The sequence below is a fragment of the Engystomops pustulosus genome, chromosome 4, assembly GCF_040894005.1.
Source record: "Engystomops pustulosus chromosome 4, aEngPut4.maternal, whole genome shotgun sequence".
Classification (NCBI taxonomy): Eukaryota; Metazoa; Chordata; class Amphibia; order Anura; family Leptodactylidae; genus Engystomops; species Engystomops pustulosus.
In genome coordinates this window covers 1,106,308-1,129,096 of record NC_092414.1, presented here as the reverse complement: position 1 = coordinate 1,129,096, position 22,789 = coordinate 1,106,308, and the positions used below count along the sequence as shown (strand labels likewise).

General features: G+C 51.0%; 1 protein-coding gene across 2 annotated transcripts in view; it reads right to left on the bottom strand.

Annotated features, from left to right (window-relative positions):
• The window catches only part of LOC140125888 (solute carrier organic anion transporter family member 1B3-like), a 52,181-nt gene that overhangs the window by 17,826 nt on the left and 11,566 nt on the right, over window positions 1-22,789 (bottom strand). For both annotated transcript variants that reach the window (XM_072144773.1, XM_072144772.1), the window contains exons 3-10: window positions 8,765-8,892; window positions 2,977-3,118; window positions 2,771-2,903; window positions 2,574-2,689; window positions 2,114-2,260; window positions 1,878-1,976; window positions 1,495-1,710; window positions 1,192-1,356 (exon numbers count right to left, since the gene is read on the bottom strand). In XM_072144773.1, the coding sequence (XP_072000874.1) occupies window positions 1,192-1,356; window positions 1,495-1,710; window positions 1,878-1,976; window positions 2,114-2,260; window positions 2,574-2,689; window positions 2,771-2,903; window positions 2,977-3,118; window positions 8,765-8,878 (1,132 nt within the window). In that variant the 5' untranslated portion in view covers window positions 8,879-8,892. The remainder of the gene's footprint in view (window positions 1-1,191; window positions 1,357-1,494; window positions 1,711-1,877; window positions 1,977-2,113; window positions 2,261-2,573; window positions 2,690-2,770; window positions 2,904-2,976; window positions 3,119-8,764; window positions 8,893-22,789) is intronic.

The following is a 22,789-nucleotide window of genomic DNA, read 5'->3' as shown; positions in this document are numbered from 1 at the left end:
CCTCAGCCGCCGAAGACCATAGGCGGGGATTAGCACCCTTATTGGTGAGCACCACGATGGGGGATACAAGAGTGGAGAAATGCGGGATAAACTGACGGTAATAGTTCACAAAACCCAGAAACCTCTGTATGCCAGAGCCATCTAAAGAGATAGGTTACTGGTGGGATGGTTGAGTCTAACCTGGACCCGAGTCCAAGCTTCTGACTGAAGTCGAGATCACTCAACACTTTCTGGGATCCAAAATAACAATAGCGGTCTGGGGTCTGTATTAGTCTTGAGGTATGGGAGTTTAGTAACTTTTGGGATCAGGTTTGTGGTCTGTATTAATCTTGTGGTATGGAGTCTTAGTAAGTGTATGGTATAATCTGGGGTCTTAGTAACTTTAAGGGTCTGTTCTGGGGTCTGTATTGGTCTTGAGGTGTGGGGTCCTAGTAAGTTTATGGTCTGGTCTGGGGTCTGTATTAGTCTTGAGGTATCGCGTCTTAGTAAGTTTTGGGGTCTGGTCTATGACTTGCATTAGTCTTGAGGTCTGGGGTCTTAGTAAGTTTAGGGATCTGGTCTGGGGTCTGTATTAGTCTTGAGCTATGGGGTCTTAGTTTAGGAGTCTGGTCTATGGTCTGAATTAGTCCTGAAGTGTGGGGTCTTAGAAAGTTTTTGGTCTGGTCTGGGGTCTGCATTAGTCTTGAGGTATGAGGTCTTAGTAGGTTTAGGGATCTGGTCTGGGGTCTGTATTAGTCTTGAGCTATGGGATCTTACTTTAGGAATCTAGTCCCATTTAGGAGTCTGGTCTATGGTCTGCATTAGTCCTGAAGTGTGGGGACTTGGTAAGTTTATGGTCTGGGGTCTGTATTAGTCTTGAGCTATGGGGTTAAGAGTCTGGTAAAGTTTAGGAGTCTGGTCTATGGTCTGCATTAGTCTTGAGGTGTGGGGTCTTAGGAAGTTTATGGTCTGGGGTACTTGTTAGTCTTGAGGTGTGGGGTCTTCGTAAGTTTAGGGGTATCATCTGGGGTGTTGATCTATTAAGGTATCTGGTTTGCTTTGGTTGCGGTTCTGAAACTAACATTTTACCATCTTTGTGACGTTGTACTATAGATTACTTTTTCTTACTTCCCCACTTAAACCCCAAACCCAGATAAATGAATCTTCCCATGACACAAGGTTAAAGTCATGTGACCTGCATTGACCACTCACCGGTGATGAAGTTGGACTTGGCGATGGACTGGCCGTACTGCTGCTCCATGTATTTAGGTTTGTAAGTTATGAACCCCAGGAAGCTGTTCATTTGTAGAATAGTGATGACCATCAATATGAAGTAGAGGCGGTTACAGGCCAGAGACTTGAGGGCGAGGAAGAAGCCTGCGGGAGAGGGGAGAGTCATTATCTCCCTTGTACAGACACAAGACATTAATCTGTGGATCATGGACTACAACCCTCAGTGGTGGCAGCCAGTCCATGCTAGGGGCTGTGATCTACAGTCCTCTAGGACAGTCTCACCTTTAACCGTGACTTTGTTTTGAGGCTCTTTGAGTGACGTCTCCATCTCTTTAAGCTTCTGTTCATCGGGGGAGCTCTGCACCTCTTTCCTCTTCATTGCCTTAGGCATGAAGCAGAATGGGATCCCCGAAATCAGTGTGACGGCTCCAGCCAACAGGAACCCGAGCCACCAGGCACCCACCCAACGGGTGTCTTGTGGTGTAATAGTCACAGTGTCTACAGGAGAAGAACGCATGGTCATGGGACTGGAGAATGACGAGAAAGGCAGTGGGACATCCAGAAGCCTCTCCCTCCCCTGAGTATTATGTTGTATACAACGTCCTGAGGATCATTATGATGTGGCTTCTGCTCCATCTCACTACCAGTGACAAATATGAACTCACCCAAATCCACAAATCCAATATCAACGTAAAGCCTCGCGAAAAATGAACCAAGCATAAAGCCGGCCATCGGACCAAGCAATGCCACAGTGTGCAGAAAAGCTGCGGAGAGAGGAGAGCCACAAGGGTTAATTCCATCAATGCACTACAGACTACATTGTTATTAACCAGCTCCTCGGGGGCAGGCCCAAGTGTATTAGCCAGTTATGCCACGCCCACTCCTGATATCCACTTATTACCTATATACAATGGAGTGCTCCCTGGCTCAGCAAAGTCATCGATATAGGAGACCCCCAGAGGAGTGATGGGCGTCTCTCCAATTCCTCGTAGCATATTCCCAACCATGACGTAAACCCACATGTGTGAGCTTGTCTCCTTCACACACCCTGAAAATACAAAAAAGTTACTTCTAGCTGATGAGTCACCTTTGGAGGAGATAAGACTGCACGGGGCATCTTCCTGGTGTTCAATGTTCTTGTTCTGAAGGAATTAGTAACCCACCCAGTCTGACAGACATTGCTTGGTGGGAAATCATGAAAATGAACCTTCATCCAGGAGAGGGATGACAATAGTAGGTGACAGCATGAAGACCAGAGGTCACAGAAGGATCTGGTGGAGCTACCAGTAATGCACATATGTAAGAGCCTGGTGAAGTTGATAAAAAATGGAATTTCCCTTACACTTGCTCCATTTTCTTACCCGGTCTGATGTCCTCGGTCAGTGTCCTGTTGGCCAGACATGGAGAGATGCTGTCGGCGGAGCCTGTTAGATTGTTGTGCAGAGCTACATGTGATCTCACTGTTTCATATTTATAACTGTGAATAGACAATCATGGGGTGAGGACCACACTGGGGACGTGGTCAGGATATTACGGAGTGCGATGGCGCGGTACATACGGCCCCATGAAGAAGTGCGGCATGGCCGAAAGGAAACTGCCTAACGCCATCACAAAGCAGCCGGCTGCGATAATCCGTGGTCTGTGAAGCTTCGCCCCAAAGTAACTGACAAAGACGATGACCAGAAGGTTTCCTGTGTGCAGAAAAAAGTGTGAAAAAACGTAAAACGCAAAAAAAAACTAAAAATGAGGGGAAGTCATATTCACCGAGCTCGAAGCTTCCATCCACCAAACCAACCGTAGAAGAGGAAAGGTCAAAGCGTCGCTCAATCTGCGTGATGGAGCTCTTCATGTAACTCCCCGAGAATGCCTTGGCGAAGTAAGAGAAGCAGAGGGCCACAAGGAAGGTCTGTGGAGAAGAAAGAGGAGGATGAGGAGGAAGAAGACGAAGAGGAGGAAGACGAAGAGGATGATGAGGAGAAGGAAGATAAAGAGAAGGATGAGAAGGTTGAAGATGAAGCGGAGGATGAGGAGGAAGAAGATGAAGAGGAGGACGACAAAGAGAAGAATGATAAGGAGAAGGAAGACTAAGAGGAGGATGAGAAGTAAGAAGATGAAGAAGAGGATGAGGAGGAGGAAGACGAAGAGGAGGATGAGAAGGAAGAAGATGAAGAAGAGGATGAGGAGGAGGAAGACGAAGAGGAGGATGAGGAGTGGGAAGACGAAGAGGAGAATGAGGGGAAAGAAGATGAAGAGGAGGAGGACGACGATGAAGAAGAGGATGATAAGGAGAAGGAAGACAAAGAGAAGGATGAGAAGGAAGAAGATGAAGAGGAGAACGAAGACTAAGAGGAGGAGGACGACGATGAAGAAGAGGATGATAAGGAGAAGGAAGATAAAGAGAAGGATGAGAAGGTTGAAGATGAAGCGGAGGATGAGGAGGAAGAAGATGAAGAGGAGGACGACAAAGAGAAGAATGATAAGGAGAAGGAAGACTAAGAGGAGGATGAGAAGTAAGAAGATGAAGAAGAGGATGAGGAGGAGGAAGACGAAGAGGAGGATGAGAAGGAAGAAGATGAAGAAGAGGATGAGGAGGAGGAAGACGAAGAGGAGGATGAGGAGTGGGAAGACGAAGAGGAGAATGAGGGGAAAGAAGATGAAGAGGAGGAGGACGACGATGAAGAAGAGGATGATAAGGAGAAGGAAGACAAAGAGAAGGATGAGAAGGAAGAAGATGAAGAGGAGAACGAAGACTAAGAGGAGGAGGACGACGATGAAGAAGAGGATGATAAGGAGAAGGAAGACAAAGAGAAGGATGAGAAGGAAGAAGATGAAGAAGAGGATGAGGAGGAGGAAGACAAAGAGGAGGATAATAAGGAGAAGGAAGACAAAGAGGAGGATGAGGAGGAAGAAGAGGAGGAGGAGGACGATAAGGAGAAGAAAGACGAAGAGGAGGATGAGAAGGAAGAAGATGAAGAAGAGGATGAGGAGGAGGAAGACGAAGAGGAGGATGAGGAGTGGGAAGACGAAGAGGAGAATGAGGGGAAAGAAGATGAAGAGGAGGACGACAACGATGAAGAAGAGGATGATAAGGAGAAGGAAGACAAAGAGAAGGATGAGAAGGAAGAAGATGAAGAGGAGGATGAGGAGAACGAAGACTAAGAGGAGGAGGACGACGACAAAGAGGAAGATAAGGAGAAGGAAGACCAAGAGGAGGATGATGAGGAAGAAGATGAAGAGGAGGATGAGGAGGAAGAATTACATTGGAGGATGATAAGGAGAAGAAAGATAAAGAGGAGGATGAGGAGGAAGAAGATGAAGAGCCGATCATGTATTTTCCCAGATTAAAGTGTATTATAAGAGGTTATGTGACTTCGTGGTGATCTCCTGCAAGCAGCCAGACTGAACGTGTTGGACCTTATTAAGGGTTTAATAAATGTAGTAGGTTCTGGAAGGTAGAAGAAACAGGAAGGGCCTTACAACACATAAGAAAGAAAACTCTGGCAGACAGTGACACAGCTACAGAAGGACAACCCCACACCACCAGGGGGTGCACAGAGCTGCACAGAGGAAACCCCATACAATCAGGGGGTGCACAGAGCTGCACAGCTACAGAGAGACAACCCCACACCACCAGGGGGTGCACAGAGCTGCACAGAGGAGACCCCACACCACCAGGGGGGCACAGAGCTGCACAGAGGAAACCCCACACCACCAGGGGGTGCACAGAGCTGCACAGAGGAAACCCCACACCACCAGGGGGTGCACAGAGCTACACAGCTACAGAGAGACAACCCCACACCACCAGGGGGTGCACAGAGCTGCACAGCTACAGAAGGACAACCCCACACCACCAGGGGGGCACAGAGCTGCACAGAGGAAACCCCACACCACCAGGGGGTGCACAGAGCTACACAGCTACAGAGAGACAACCCCACACCACCAGGGGGTGCACAGAGCTGCACAGCTACAGAAGGACAACCCCACACCACCAGGGGGTGCACAGAGCTGCACAGAGGAAACCCCACACCACCAGGGGGGCACAGAGCTGCACAGAGGAAACCCCATACAACCAGGGGGTGCACAGAGCTGCACAGAGGAAACCCCACACCACCAGGGGGTGCACAGAGCTGCACAGAGGAAACCCCATACAACCAGGGGATGCACAGAGCTGCACAGAGGAAACCCCACACCACCAGGGGGTGCACAGAGCTGCACAGAGGAAACCCCACACCACCAGGGGGTGCACAGAGCTGCACAGAGGAAACCCCATACCACCAGGGGGTGCACAGAGCTGCACAGAGGAAACCCCACACCACCAGGGGGTGCACAGAGCTGCACAGAGGAAACCCCACACCACCAGGGGGTGCACAGAGCTGCACAGAGGAAACCCCACACCACCAGGGGGTGCACAGAGCTGCACAGAGGAAACCCCACACCACCAGGGGGTGCACAGAGCTGCACAGAGGAAACCCCACACCACCAGGGGGTGCACAGAGCTGCACAAAGGAGACCCCACACCACCAGGGGGTGCACAGAGCTGCACAGAGGAAACCCCACACCACCAGGGGGTGCACAGAGCTGCACAGAGGAAACCCCATACCACCAGGGGGTGCACAGAGCTGCACAGAGGAAACCCCACACCACCAGGGGGTGCACAGAGCTGCACAGAGGAAACCCCACACCACCAGGGGGTGCACAGAGCTGCACAGAGGAAACCCCATACAACCAGGGGATGCACAGAGCTGCACAGAGGAAACCCCACACCACCAGGGGGTGCACAGAGCTGCACAGAGGAAACCCCACACCACCAGGGGGTGCACAGAGCTGCACAGAGGAAACCCCATACCACCAGGGGGTGCACAGAGCTGCACAGAGGAAACCCCACACCACCAGGGGGTGCACAGAGCTGCACAGAGGAAACCCCACACCACCAGGGGGTGCACAGAGCTGCACAGAGGAAACCCCACACCACCAGGGGGTGCACAGAGCTGCACAGAGGAAACCCCACACCACCAGGGGGTGCACAGAGCTGCACAGAGGAAACCCCACACCACCAGGGGGTGCACAGAGCTGCACAGCTACAGAGAGACAACCCCACACCACCAGGGGGTGCACAGAGCTGCACAGAGGAAACCCCACACCACCAGGGGGTGCACAGAGCTGCACAGAGGAAACCCCATACCACCAGGGGGTGCACAGAGCTGCACAGAGGAAACCCCACACCACCAGGGGGTGCACAGAGCTGCACAGAGGAAACCCCACACCACCAGGGGGTGCACAGAGCTGCACAGAGGAAACCCCACACCACCAGGGGGTGCACAGAGCTACACAGAGGAAACCCCACACCACCAGGGGGTGCACAGAGCTGCACAGAGGAGACCCCACACCACCAGGGGGTGCACAGAGCTGCACAGAGGAAACCCCACACCACCAGGGGGTGCACAGAGCTGCACAGAGGAAACCCCACACCACCAGGGGGTGCACAGGGTGACCTAGCTACAGAAAGACAACCCCACACCACCAGGGGGTGCACAGGGCTGCACAGCTACAGAAAGACAACCCCACACCACCAGGGGCTGCACAGAGCTGCACAGAGAAAACCCCACACCACCAGGGGGTGCACAGAGCTGCACAGAGGAAACCCCATACCACCAGGGGGTGCACAGAGCTGCACAGAGGAAACCCCACACCACCAGGGGGTGCACAGAGCTGCACAGAGGAAACCCCACACCACCAGGGGGTGCACAGAGCTGCACAGAGGAAACCCCACACCATCAGGGGGTGCACAGAGCTGCACAGAGGAGACCCCACACCACCAGGGGGTGCACAGAGCTGCACAGAGGAAACCCCATACCACCAGGGGGTGCACAGAGCTGCACAGAGGAAACCCCACACCACCGGGGGGGGCACAGAGCTGCACAGGGGAAACCCCACACCACCAGGGGGTGCACAGAGCTGCACAGAGGAAACCCCATACCACCAGGGGGTGCACAGAGCTGCACAGAGGAAACCCCACACCACCAGGGGGTGCACAGAGCTGCACAGAGGAAACCCCACACCACCAGGGGGTGCACAGAGCTGCACAGAGGAAACCCCACAACACCAGGGGGTGCACAGAGCTGCACAGAGAAAACCCCACACCACCAGGGGGTGCACAGAGCTGCACAGAGGAAACCCCACACCACCAGGGGGTGCACAGAGCTGCACAGAGGAAACCCCATACCACCAGGGGGTGCACAGAGCTGCACAGAGGAAACCCCACACCACCAGGGGGTGCACAGAGCTGCACAGAGGAAACCCCACACCACCAGGGGGTGCACAGAGCTGCACAGAGGAGACCCCACACCACCAGGGGGTGCACAGAGCTGCACAGAGGAAACCCCACACCACCAGGGGGGCACAGAGCTGCACAGAGGAAACCCCACACCACCAGTCGGTGCACAGAGCTGCACAGCTACAGAGAGACAACCCCACACCACCAGTCGGTGCACAGAGCTGCACAGAGGAAACCCCACACCACCAGGGGGTGCACAGAGCTGCACAGAGGAAACCCCACACCACCAGGGGGTGCACAGAGCTGCACAGAGGAAACCCCACACCACCAGTCGGTGCAGAGAGCTGCACAGAGGAAACCCCACACCACCAGGGGGTGCACAGAGCTGCACAGAGGAGACCCCACACCACCAGGGGGTGCACAGAGCTGCACAGAGGAAACCCCACACCACCAGGGGGTGCACAGAGCTGCATAGAGGAAACCCCACACCACCAGGGGGTGCACAGAGCTGCACAGAGGAAACCCCACACCACCAGGGGGTGCACAGAGCTGCACAGAGGAAACCCCACACCACCAGGGGGTGCACAGAGCTGCACAGAGGAAACCCCACACCACCAGTCGGTGCAGAGAGCTGCACAGAGGAAACCCCACACCACCAGGGGGTGCACAGAGCTGCACAGAGGAAACCCCATACAACCAGGGGGTGCACAGAGCTACACAGCTACAGAGAGACAACCCCACACCACCAGGGGGTGCACAGAGCTGCACAGAGGAGACCCCACACCACCAGGGGGTGCACAGAGCTGCACAGAGGAGACCCCACACCACCAGGGGGTGCACAGAGCTGCACAGAGGAAACCCCACACCACCAGGGGGTGCACAGAGCTGCACAGAGGAAACCCCACACCACCAGGGGGTGCACAGAGCTGCACAGAGGAAACCCCACACCACCAGGGGGTGCACAGAGCTGCACAGAGGAAACCCCATACAACCAGGGGGTGCACAGAGCTGCACAGAGGAGACCCCACACCACCAGGGGGTGCACAGAGCTGCACAGAGGAAACCCCACACCACCAGGGGGTGCACAGAGCTGCACAGCTACAGAGAGGGGTGTTGGACTTATTGGTGAGGGGTTCTTGAGAGAGGGGTCAACGATTGAATTGGTGAGGGGTAAATAGTCACTTGTGACTTTGAAGATCTGACCTTTGCCCCCTCTTATCTCCAGTAAACATCCCGGGGTCTCATCCCTTCAGGGGCCCCCTCTCCTGTATGAGTTACCTTTATGGAATCACAGCAGGACGCAGCCTTCTTCCTCTTCTGGGGGGCCGGGGTGACCCCATCCTGGGGGGCTGTGCTGGGGGTCATGTTGAGTGCGCTGCTCTCCTCCGCCATATTACACGATTATTCTGAGGATAAGGAGCTTTGTTATACTAGACCCTCAGTGCCGCCCTGTACTCCAGTCACATCCAGAGCTGCACAGTCTTTATATGACGCTATAGACGCAGGGGCTCAGTTACTAAGGTCCTGCGCCACTTTTCTGTTGGACTTTGTGCGTTATTTCTGGTGTAACCTGCTGCACAGGTGGAAACGTATAATAATATAATATATATGTATCCGCACATCTGTGTCACATGACCCTGTTGTGTCACGGCCGCTCTATTCTTCATGTCAGATGGACCGAGCGCCACATTTATCATGTACAGTCCAACAGGAAAGTGTCACACGCCCCATGTTACAGGTGCACCAGAAAAACATGGCTGCAGGGGGCGCCAGATTCATGAAGAACCGGCACCAGAAATCCTGAATCCATACACAGGACACTGCACATAGTACACACTGCACATAGTACACACTACACATAGTACACAGGACACTGCACATAGTACACAGGACACTGCACATAGTACACACTGCACATAGTACACACTACACATAGTACACACTGCACATAGTACACAGGACCCTGCACATAGTACACACTGCACATAGTACACCCTGCACATAGTACACACTGCACATAGTACACACTACACATAGTACACACTGCACATAGTACACAGGACCCTGCACATAGTACACACTGCACATAGTACACAGGACACTGCACATAGTACACACTGCACATAGTACACAGGACACTGCACATAGTACACACTGCACATAGTACACAGGAAACTGCACATAGTACACACTGCACATAGTACACAGGACACTGCACATAGTACACAGGACACTGCACATAGTACACACTGCACATAGTACACAGGACACTGCACATAGTACACACTGCACATAGTACACAGGAAACTGCACATAGTACACACTGCACATAGTACACAGGACACTGCACATAGTACACACTGCACATAGTACACAGGACCCTGCACATAGTACACAGGACCCCTGCACATAGCACACAGGACCCCTGCACATAGCACACAGGACCCCTGCACATAGTACACAGGACCCCTGCACATAGCACACAGGACCCCTGCACATAATACACAGGACCCTGCACATATTATACACTGCACATAGTACACAGGACCCCTGCACAAAGTACACAGGACACTGCACATAGTACACAGGACCCCAGCACATAGTACACAGGACCCCTGCACATAGTACACACTGCACATAGTACACAGGACCCTGCACATAGTACACATGACCCTGCACATAGTACACAGGACACTGCACATAGTACACAGGACCCTGCACATAGTACACAGGACCCTGCACATAGTACACAGGACCCTGCACATAGTACACAGGACACTGCACATAGCACACAAGACCCTGCACATAGTACACACTGCACATAGTACACAGGACCCTGCACATAGTACACAGGACACTGCACATAGTACACAGGACACCCTGCACATAGTACACAGGACACTGCACATAGTACACAGGACACTGCACATAGTACACACTACACATAGTACACAGGACCCTGCACATAGTACACAGGACCCTGCACATAGTACACAGGACCCTGCACATAGTACACACTGCACATAGTACACACTGCACATAGTACACAGGACAATGCACATAGTACACAGGACACTGCACATAGTACACAGGACACCCTGCACATAGTACACAGGACACTGCACATAGTACACAGGACACTGCACATAGTACACACTACACATAGTACACAGGACCCTGCACATAGTACACAGGACCCTGCACATAGTACACAGGACCCTGCACATAGTACACACTGCACATAGTACACAGGACAATGCACATAGTACACAGGACACTGCACATAGCACACAAGACCCTGCACATAGTACACACTGCACATAGTACACAGGACCCTGCACATAGTACACAGGACACCTGCACATAGCACACAGGACCCTGCACATAGCACACAGGACCCCTGCACATAGTACACAGGACACTGCACATAGTACACAGGACCCTGCACATAGTACACAGGACACTGCACATAGTACACAGGACACCCTGCACATAGTACACAGGACCCTGCACATAGTACACAGGACACTGCACATAGTACACAGGACCCTGCACATAGTACACAGGACACCCTGCACATAGTACACAGGACCCCTGCACATAGTACACAGGACACTGCACATAGTACACAGGACCCTGCACATAGTACACAGGACACTGCACATAGTACACAGGACACTGCACAAAGTACACAGGACACTGCACATAGTACACAGGACACTGCACATAGTACACAGGACCCTGCACATAGTACACAGGACACCTGCACATAGTGCACAGGACCCTGCACATAGAACACAGGACACTGCACATAGTACACAGGACCCTGCACATAGTACACACTGCACATAGTACACAGGACAATGCACATAGTACACAGGACACTGCACATAGTACACAGGACACTGCACATAGTACACACTACACATAGTACACAGGACCCTGCACATAGTACACAGGACCCTGCACATAGTACACACTGCACATAGTACACAGGACAATGCACATAGTACACAGGACACTGCACATAGCACACAAGACCCTGCACATAGTACACAGGACACCTGCACATAGCACACAGGACCCTGCACATAGCACACAGGACCCTGCACATAGTACACAGGACCCTGCACATAGTACACAGGACCCTTCACATAGTACACAGGACACTGCACATAGTACACAGGACACTGCACATAGTACACAGGACACCCTGCACATAGTACACAGGACCCCTGCACATAGTACACAGGACACTGCACATAGTACACAGGACCCTGCACATAGTACACAGGACACTGCACATAGTACACAGGACCCTTCACATAGTACACAGGACACTGCACATAGTACACAGGACCCTGCACATAGTACACAGGACACTGCACATAGTACACAGGACACTGCACATAGTACACAGGACACCCTGCACATAGTACACAGGACCCCTGCACATAGTACACAGGACCCTGCACATAGTACACAGGACCCTGCACATAGTACACACTGCACATAGTACACAGGACACTGCATATAGTACACAGGACACTGCACATAGTACACAGGACCCTGCACATAGTACACAGGACACTGCACATAGTACACAGGACCCCTGCACATAGTACACAGGACCCTGCACATAGCACACAGGACCCTGCACATAGTACACACTGCACATAGTACACAGGACACTGCATATAGTACACAGGACACTGCACATAGTACACAGGACCCTGCACATAGTACACAGGACACTGCACATAGTACACAGGACACTGCACAAAGTACACAGGACACTGCAGATAGTACACAGGACACTGCACATAGTACACAGGACCCTGCACATAGTACACAGGACACCTGCACATAGTACACAGGACCCTGCACATAGAACACAGGACACTGCACATAGTACACAGGACCCTGCACATAGTACACAGGAACCTGCACATAGTACACAGGACCCTGCAAATAGTACACACCCTACACATAGTACACACTACACATAGTACACAGGACCCTGCACATAGTACACAGGACCCTGCACATAGTACACAGGACCCCTGCACATAGTACACAGGACACTGCACATAGTACACAGGACACTGCACATAGTACACAGGACACTGCACATAGTACACAGGACCCTGCACATAGTACACAGGACACTGCACATAGTACACACTGCACATAGTACACAGGACACTGCACATAGTACACAGGACCCCTGCACATAGTACACAGGACACTGCACATAGTACACCCCCTGCACATAGTACACCCCCTGCACATAGTACACACTGCACATAGTACACACTGCACATAGTACACAGGACACTGCACATAGTACATACTGCACAAGGTACACAGAAACCTGCACATAGTACACAGGACCCTGCACAAAGTACACCCCCTGCACATAGTACACCCTGCACATAGCACACAGGCCCCTGCACATAGTACACAGGACACTGCACATAGTACACACTGCACATAGTACACACTGCACATAGTACACAGGACACTGCACATAGTACACACTGCACATAGTACACAGGACCCTGCACATAGTACACAGGACACTGCACATAGTACACACTGCACATAGTACACAGGACCCTGCACATAGTACACAGGACCCTGCACATAGTACACAGGACCCCTGCACATAGCACACAGGACCCCTGCACATAGTACACAGGACCCCTGCACATAGCACACAGGACCCCTGCACATAGCACACAGGACCCCTGCACATAGTACACAGGACACTGCACATAGTACACAGGACACTGCACATAGTACACACCCTGCACATAGTACACACTACACATAGTACACAGGAACCTGCACATAGTACACAGGACCCTGCACATAGTACACACTGCACATAGTACACAGGACAATGCACATAGTACACAGGACACTGCACATAGTACACAGGACACTGCACATAGTACACAGGACACTGCACATAGTACACACTACACATAGTACACAGGACCCTGCACATAGTAGACAGGACCCTGCACATAGTACACACTGCACATAGTACACAGGACAATGCACATAGTACACAGGACCCTGCACATAGTACACAGGACACCTGCACATAGCACACAGGACCCTGCACATAGCACACAGGACCCTGCACATAGTACACAGGACCCTGCACATAGTACACAGGACCCCTGCACAAAGTACACAGGACACTGCACATAGTACACAGGACCCCAGCACATAGTACACAGGACCCCTGCACATAGTACACACTGCACATAGTACACAGGACCCTGCACATAGTACACATGACCCTGCACATAGTACACAGGACACTGCACATAGTACACAGGACACTGCACATAGTACACACCCTGCACATAGTACACACTACACATAGTACACAGGACCCTGCACATAGTACACAGGACCCTGCACATAGTACACACTGCACATAGTACACAGGACAATGCACATAGTACACAGGACACTGCACATAGTACACAGGACACTGCACATAGTACACAGGACACTGCACATAGTACACACTACACATAGTACACAGGACCCTGCACATAGTACACAGGACCCCTGCACATAGTACACAGGACACTGCACATAGCACACAAGACCCTGCACATAGTACACAGGACACCTGCACATAGCACACAGGACCCTGCACATAGCACACAGGACCCTGCACATAGTACACAGGACCCTGCACATAGTACACAGGACACTGCACATAGTACACAGGACACTGCACATAGTACACAGGACACCCTGCACATAGTACACAGGACCCCTGCACATAGTACACAGGACACTGCACATAGTACACAGGACCCTGCACATAGTACACAGGACACTGCACATAGTACACAGGACCCTGCACATAGTACACAGGACCCTGCACATAGCGCACAGGACCCTGCACATAGCACACAGGACCCTGCACATAGTACAAAGGACCCTGCACATAGTACACAGGACCCTGCACATAGTACACAGGACACTGCACATAGTACACAGGACACTGCACATAGTACACAGGACCCCTGCACATAGTACACAGGACACTGCACATAGTACACAGGACCCTGCACATAGTACACAGGACACTGCACATAGTACACAGGACACTGCACAAAGTACACAGGACACTGCACATAGTACACAGGACACTGCACATAGTACACAGGACCCTGCACATAGTACACAGGACACCTGCACATAGTACACAGGACCCTGCACATAGAACACAGGACACTGCACATAGTACACAGGACCCTGCACATAGTACACAGGACCCCTGCACATAGTACACAGGACACTGCACATAGTACACAGGACACTGCACATAGTACACAGGACACTGCACATAGTACACAGGACCCTGCACATAGTACACAGGACACTGCACATAGTACACAGGACACTGCACATAGTACACAGGACACTGCACATAGTACACAGGACCCCTGCACATAGTACACAGGACACTGCACATAGTACACACTGCACATAGTACACCCCCTGCACATAGTACACACTGCACATAGTACACACTGCACATAGTACACAGGACACTGCACATAGTACATACTGCACAAGGTACACAGAAACCTGCACATAGTACACAGGACCCTGCACAAAGTACACCCCCTGCACATAGTACACCCTGCACATAGCACACAGGCCCCTGCACATAGTACACAGGACACTGCACATAGTACACACTGCACATAGTACACACTGCACATAGTACACAGGACACTGCACATAGTACACACTGCACATAGTACACAGGACCCTGCACATAGTACACAGGACACTGCACATAGTACACACTGCACATAGTACACAGGACCCTGCACATAGTACACAGGACCCTGCACATAGTACACAGGACCCCTGCACATAGCACACAGGACCCCTGCACATAGTACACAGGACCCCTGCACATAGCACACAGGACCCCTGCACATAGCACACAGGACCCCTGCACATAGTACACAGGACACTGCACATAGTACACAGGACACTGCACATAGTACACACCCTGCACATAGTACACACTACACATAGTACACAGGACCCTGCACATAGTACACAGGACCCTGCACATAGTACACACTGCACATAGTACACAGGACAATGCACATAGTACACAGGACACTGCACATAGTACACAGGACACTGCACATAGTACACAGGACACTGCACATAGTACACACTACACATAGTACACAGGACCCTGCACATAGTAGACAGGACCCTGCACATAGTACACACTGCACATAGTACACAGGACAATGCACATAGTACACAGGACCCTGCACATAGTACACAGGACCCTGCACATAGTACACAGGACACCTGCACATAGCACACAGGACCCTGCACATAGCGCACAGGACCCTGCACATAGTACACAGGACCCTGCACATAGTACACAGGACCCTGCACATAGTAAACAGGACACTGCACATAATACACAGGACCCTGCACATAGTACACAGGACACCCTGCACATAGTACACAGGACCCTGCACATAGTACACAGGACACTGCACATAGTACACAGGACCCTGCACATAGTACACAGGACCCCTGCACATAGTACACAGGACCCCTGCACATAGTACACAGGACACTGCACATAGTACACAGGACCCTGCACATAGTACACAGGACACCTGCACATAGCACACAGGACCCTGCACATAGCACACAGGACCCTGCACATAGTACACAGGACCCTGCACATAGTACACAGGACCCTGCACATAGTACACAGGACACTGCACATAGTACACAGGACCCTGCACATAGTACACAGGACACGTGAACATAGTACACAGGACCCTGCACATAGTACACAGGACCCTGCACATAGTACACACTGCACATAGTACACAGGACACTGCACATAGTACGCAGGACCCCTGCACATAGTACACAGGACCCTGCACATAGTACACAGGACACTGCACATAGTACACAGGACACACTGCACATAGTACACAGGACACTGCACATAGTACACAGGACACTGCACATAGTACACACTGCACATAGTACACCCCCTGCACATAGTACAGACTGCACATGGTACAAAGAACCCTGCACATAGTACACACTGCACAAAGCACACCCCCTGCACATAGTACACCCTGCACATAGCACACAGGCCCCTGCACATAGTACACAGGACACTGCACATAGTACACGCTGCACATAGTACACACTGCACAAAGCACACACTGCACGTAGTACACAGGACCCTGCACATAGTACACAGGACCCCTGCACATAGCACACAGGACCCCTGCACATAGTACACAGGACCCTGCACATAGTACACAGGACCCCTGCACATAGTACACAGGACACTGCACATAGTACACACTGCACATAGTGCACAGGACACTGCACATAGTACACCCCCTGCACATAGTACACCCTGCACATAGCACACAGGCCCCTGCACATAGTACACAGGACACTGCACATAGTACACACTGCACATAGTACACACTGCACATAGCACACACTGCACATAGTACACAGGACACCCTGCACATAGTACACACTGCACATAGTACACACTGCACATAGTACACAGGACACTGCACATAGTACACAGGACACTGCACATAGCACACACTGCACATAGTACACACTGCACATAGTACACAGGACACTGCACATAGCACACACTGCACATAGTACAAAGGACCCTGCACATAGTACACACTGCACATAGCACAAAGGACCCTGCACATAGTACACACTGCACATAGTACACAGGACACTGCACATAGTACACACTGCACATAGTACACAGGACACTGCACATAGTACACACTGCACATAGCACACAGGACCCTGCACATAGTACACACTGCACATAGTACAAAGGACCCTGCACATAGTACACACTGCACATAGTACACAGGACACTGCACATAGTACACACTGCACATAGCACACAGGACCCCTGCACATAGCACACAGGACCCCTGCACATAGCACACAGGACCCTGCACATAGTACACAGGACACCCTGCCCATAGTACACAGGACACCCTGCACATAGTACACAGGACACTGCACATAGTACACAGGACACTACATATAGTACACAGGACACTGCACATAGTACACACTGCACATAGTACACAGGACCCTGCACATAGTACACAGGACCCCGCACATAATACACAGGACCCTGCACATAGTACACATGACACTGCACATAGTATACAGGATACTGCACATAGTACATACTGCACATAGTACACAGGGCACTGCACATAGTACACAGAACCCTGCACATAGCACACACTGCACATAGTACACAGGACACTGCACATAGTACACCCTGCACATAGCACACAGGACCCTGCACATAGTACACACTGCACATAGTACACAGGACCCTGCACATAGTACACAGGACCCTGCACATAGCACACAGGACCCCTGCACATAGTACACAGGACCCTGCACATAGTACACAGGACACTGCACATAGTACACACTGCACATAGTACATAGGACCCCGCACATAGTACACACTGCACATAGTACACAGGACACTGCACATAGTACACACTGCACATAGTACACAGGACACTGCACATAGTACACAGGACTCTGCACATAGTACACACTGCACATAGTACACAGGACCCTGCACATAGTATACACTGCACATAGTACACTGGACCCTGCACATAGTACACACTGCACATAGCACACAGGACACTGCACATAGCACACACTGCGCATAGTACACACTGCACATAGCACACAGGACCCTGCACATAGTACACACTGCACATAGCACACAGGGCACTGCACATAGCACACACTGCACATAGTACACACTGCACATAGCACACAGGACCCCGCACATAGTACACACTGCACATAGTACACAGGACACTGCACATAGTACACACTGCACATAGTACACAGGACACTGCACATAGTACACAGGACACTGCACATAGTACACACTGCACATAGTACACACTGCACATAGTACACAGGACACTGCACATAGTACACACTGCACATAGTACACAGGACCCTGCACATAGTACACACTGCACATAGCACACAGGACACTGCACATAGTACACACTGCACATAGCACACAGGACCCTGCACATAGTACACACTGCACATATTACACTGGAACCTGCATATAGTACACAGGACCCTGCACATAGTACACAGGACCCTGCACATAGTACACAGGACCCTGCACATAGTACACACTTCTCATAGTACACAGGACCCCTGCACATAGTACACACTGCTCATAGTACAGAGGACCCCTGCACATAGTACACACTGCTCATAGTACACAGGACCCTGCACATAGTACACAGGACCCTGCACATAGTACACAGGACCCTGCACATAGTACACACTGCACATAGTACACACCCCCTGCACATATTATACACTGCACATAGTACACACTGCACATAGTACACAGGACCCTGCAAGTAGAACACAGGACCCTGCACGTAGTACACAGAACCCTGCACGTAGTACACAGGACCCCTGCACATAGTACACAGGACCCTGCACATAGTACACCCTGCACATAGTACACAGGACCCTGCACATAGTACACAGGACCCTGCACATAGTACACACTGCACATAGTACACACTGCACATAGTACACACACTGCACATAGTACACAGGACACTGCACATAGTGCATACTGCACATAGTACACACTGCACCTAGTACACAGGACCCTGCACATAGTACACAGGACCCTGCACATAGCACACAGGACCCCTGCACATAGTACACAGGACCCTGCACATAGTACACAGGACACTGCACATAGTACACACTGCACATAGTGCATAGGACCCCGCACATAGTACACACTGCACATAGTACACAGGACACTGCACATAGTACACACTGCACATAGTACACAGGACACTGCACATAGTACACAGGACACTGCACATAGTACACACTGCACATAGTACACAGGACCCTGCACATAGTACACACTGCACATAGCACACAGGGCACTGCACATAGCACACACTGCACATAGTACACACTGCACATAGCACACAGGACCCCGCACATAGTACACACTGCACATAGTACACAGGACACTGCACATAGTACACACTGCACATAGTACACAGGACACTGCACATAGTACACACTGCACATAGTACACACTGCACATAGTACACAGGACACTGCACATAGTACACACTGCACATAGTACACAGGACCCTGCACATAGTACACACTGCACATAGCACACAGGACACTGCACATAGCACACACTGCACATAGCACACAGGACCCTGCACATAGTACACACTGCACATATTACACTGGAACCTGCATATAGTACACAGGACCCTGCACAGAGTACACAGGACCCTGCACATAGTACACAGGACCCTGCACATAGTACACAGGACCCTGCACATAGTACACACTGCTCATAGTACACAGGACCCCTGCACATAGTACGCACTGCTCATAGTACACAGGACCCCTGCACATAGTACACACTGCTCATAGTACACAGGACCCTGCACATAGTACACAGGACCCTGCACATAGTACACACTGCACATAGTACACACCCCCTGCACATATTATACACTGCACATAGTACACACTGCACATAGTACACAGGACCCTGCACATAGAATACAGGACCCTGCACGTAGTACACAGAACCCTGCACGTAGTACACAGGACCCCTGCACATAGTACACAGGACCCTGCACATAGTACACCCTGCACATAGTACACAGGACCCTGCACATAGTACACACTGCACATAGTACACACTGCACATAGTACACACACTGCACATAGTACACAGGACACTGCACATAGTACACACTGCACCTAGTACACAGGACCCTGCACATAGTACACACTGCACATAGTACACAGGACACTGCACATAGTACACACTGCACATAGTGCACAGGACACTGCACATAGTACACACTGCACATAGTACACAGGACACTGCACATAGTACACACTGCACATAGTACACAGGACACTGCACATAGTACACAGGACACTGCGCATAGTACACAGAACACTGCACATAGTAAACAGGACACACTGCACATAGTACACAGGACCCCGCACATAATACACAGGACCCCGGAAATAGTACACAGGACCCTGCACATAGTACACCCTGCACATAGTACACAGGACACTGCTCATAGTACACACTGCATATAGTACAATCCTGGCACATAGTACACACCTTGCAGATAGCACACAGGACACTGTACATAGTACACACCCTGCACATAGCACACACCCTGCACATAGTACACAGGACACTGCACATAGTACACCCTGCACATAGTACACAGGACACTGCACATAGTACACAGGACCCTGCACATAGTACACAGGACACTGCACATAGTACACACTGCACATAGTACACAGGACACTGCACATAGTACACAGGACACTGCACAAAGCAAACTGGACCCTGCACATAGTACACAAGACTCTGCACATAGGACACAGGACCCTGCACATAGGACACAGGACCCTGCACATAGTACATCATTGCACATAGTACACAGGATACTGCAGATAGTACACACTGCACATAGTACACAGGACCCTGCACATAGTACACCCTGCACATAGTACACAGGACCCTGCACATAGTACACAGGACCCTGCACATAGTACACACTGCACATAGTACACACTGCACATAGTACACACACTGCACATAGTACACAGGACACTGCACATAGTGCATTCTGCACATAGTACACACTGCACCTAGTACACAGGACCCTGCACATAGTACACACTGCACATAGTACACAGGACACTGCACATAGTACACACTGCACATAGTGCACAGGACACTGCACATAGTACACACTGCACATAGTACACAGGACACTGCACATAGTACACACTGCACATAGTACACAGGACACTGCACATAGTACACAGGACACTGCACATAGTACACAGAATACTGCACATAGTAAACAGGACACACTGCACATAGTACACAGGACACTGCACATAGTACACAGGACCCCGCACATAATACACAGGACCCCGGAAATAGTACACAGGACCCTGCACATAGTACACCCTGCACATAGTACACAGGACACTGCTCATAGTACACACTGCATATAGTACAATCCTGGCACATAGTACACACCTTGCAGATAGCACACAGGACACTGTACATAGTACACACCCTGCACATAGCACACACCCTGCACATAGTACACAGGACACTGCACATAGTACACCCTGCACATAGTACACAGGACCCTGCACATAGTACACAGGACCCTGCACATAGTACACAGGACACTGCACATAGTACACACTGCACATAGTACACAGGACACTGCACATAGTACACAGGACACTGCACAAAGCAAACTGGACCCTGCACATAGTACACAAGACTCTGCACATAGGACACAGGACCCTGCACATAGGACACAGGACCCTGCACATAGTACATCATTGCACATAGTACACTGGATACTGCACATAGTACACACTGCACATAGTACACAGGACCCTGCACATAGTACACACTGCACATAGTACACAGGACCCTGCACATAGTACACAGGACCCTGCACATAGTACACACTGCACATAGTACACAGGACCCTGCACATAGCACACAGGACACTGCACATAGTACACACTGCACATAGTACACAGGACCCTGCACATAGTACACACTGCACATAGTACACAGGACACTGCACATAGTACACAGGACCCTGCACATAGCACACAGGACACACTGCACATAGTACACAGGACACACTGCACATAGTACACAGGACACCCTGCACATAGTACACCCCTTGCACATATAACACAGGACCCTGCACATAGCACACAGGACACTGCACATAGTACACACTGCACATAGTACACAGGACCCTGCACATAGTACACAGGACCCTGCACATAGTACACAGGACACTGCACATAGTACATACTGCACATAGTACACACTGCACATAGTACACAGGACACTGCACATAGTACACACTGCACATAGTACACAGGACCCTGCACATAGTACACAGGACCCTGCACATAGTACACACTGCACATAGTACACAGGACACTGCACATAGTACACACTGCACATAGTACACAGGACCCTGCACATAGTACACAGGACCCCTGCACATAGTACACAGGACCCTGCACATAGTACACACTGCACATAGTACACAG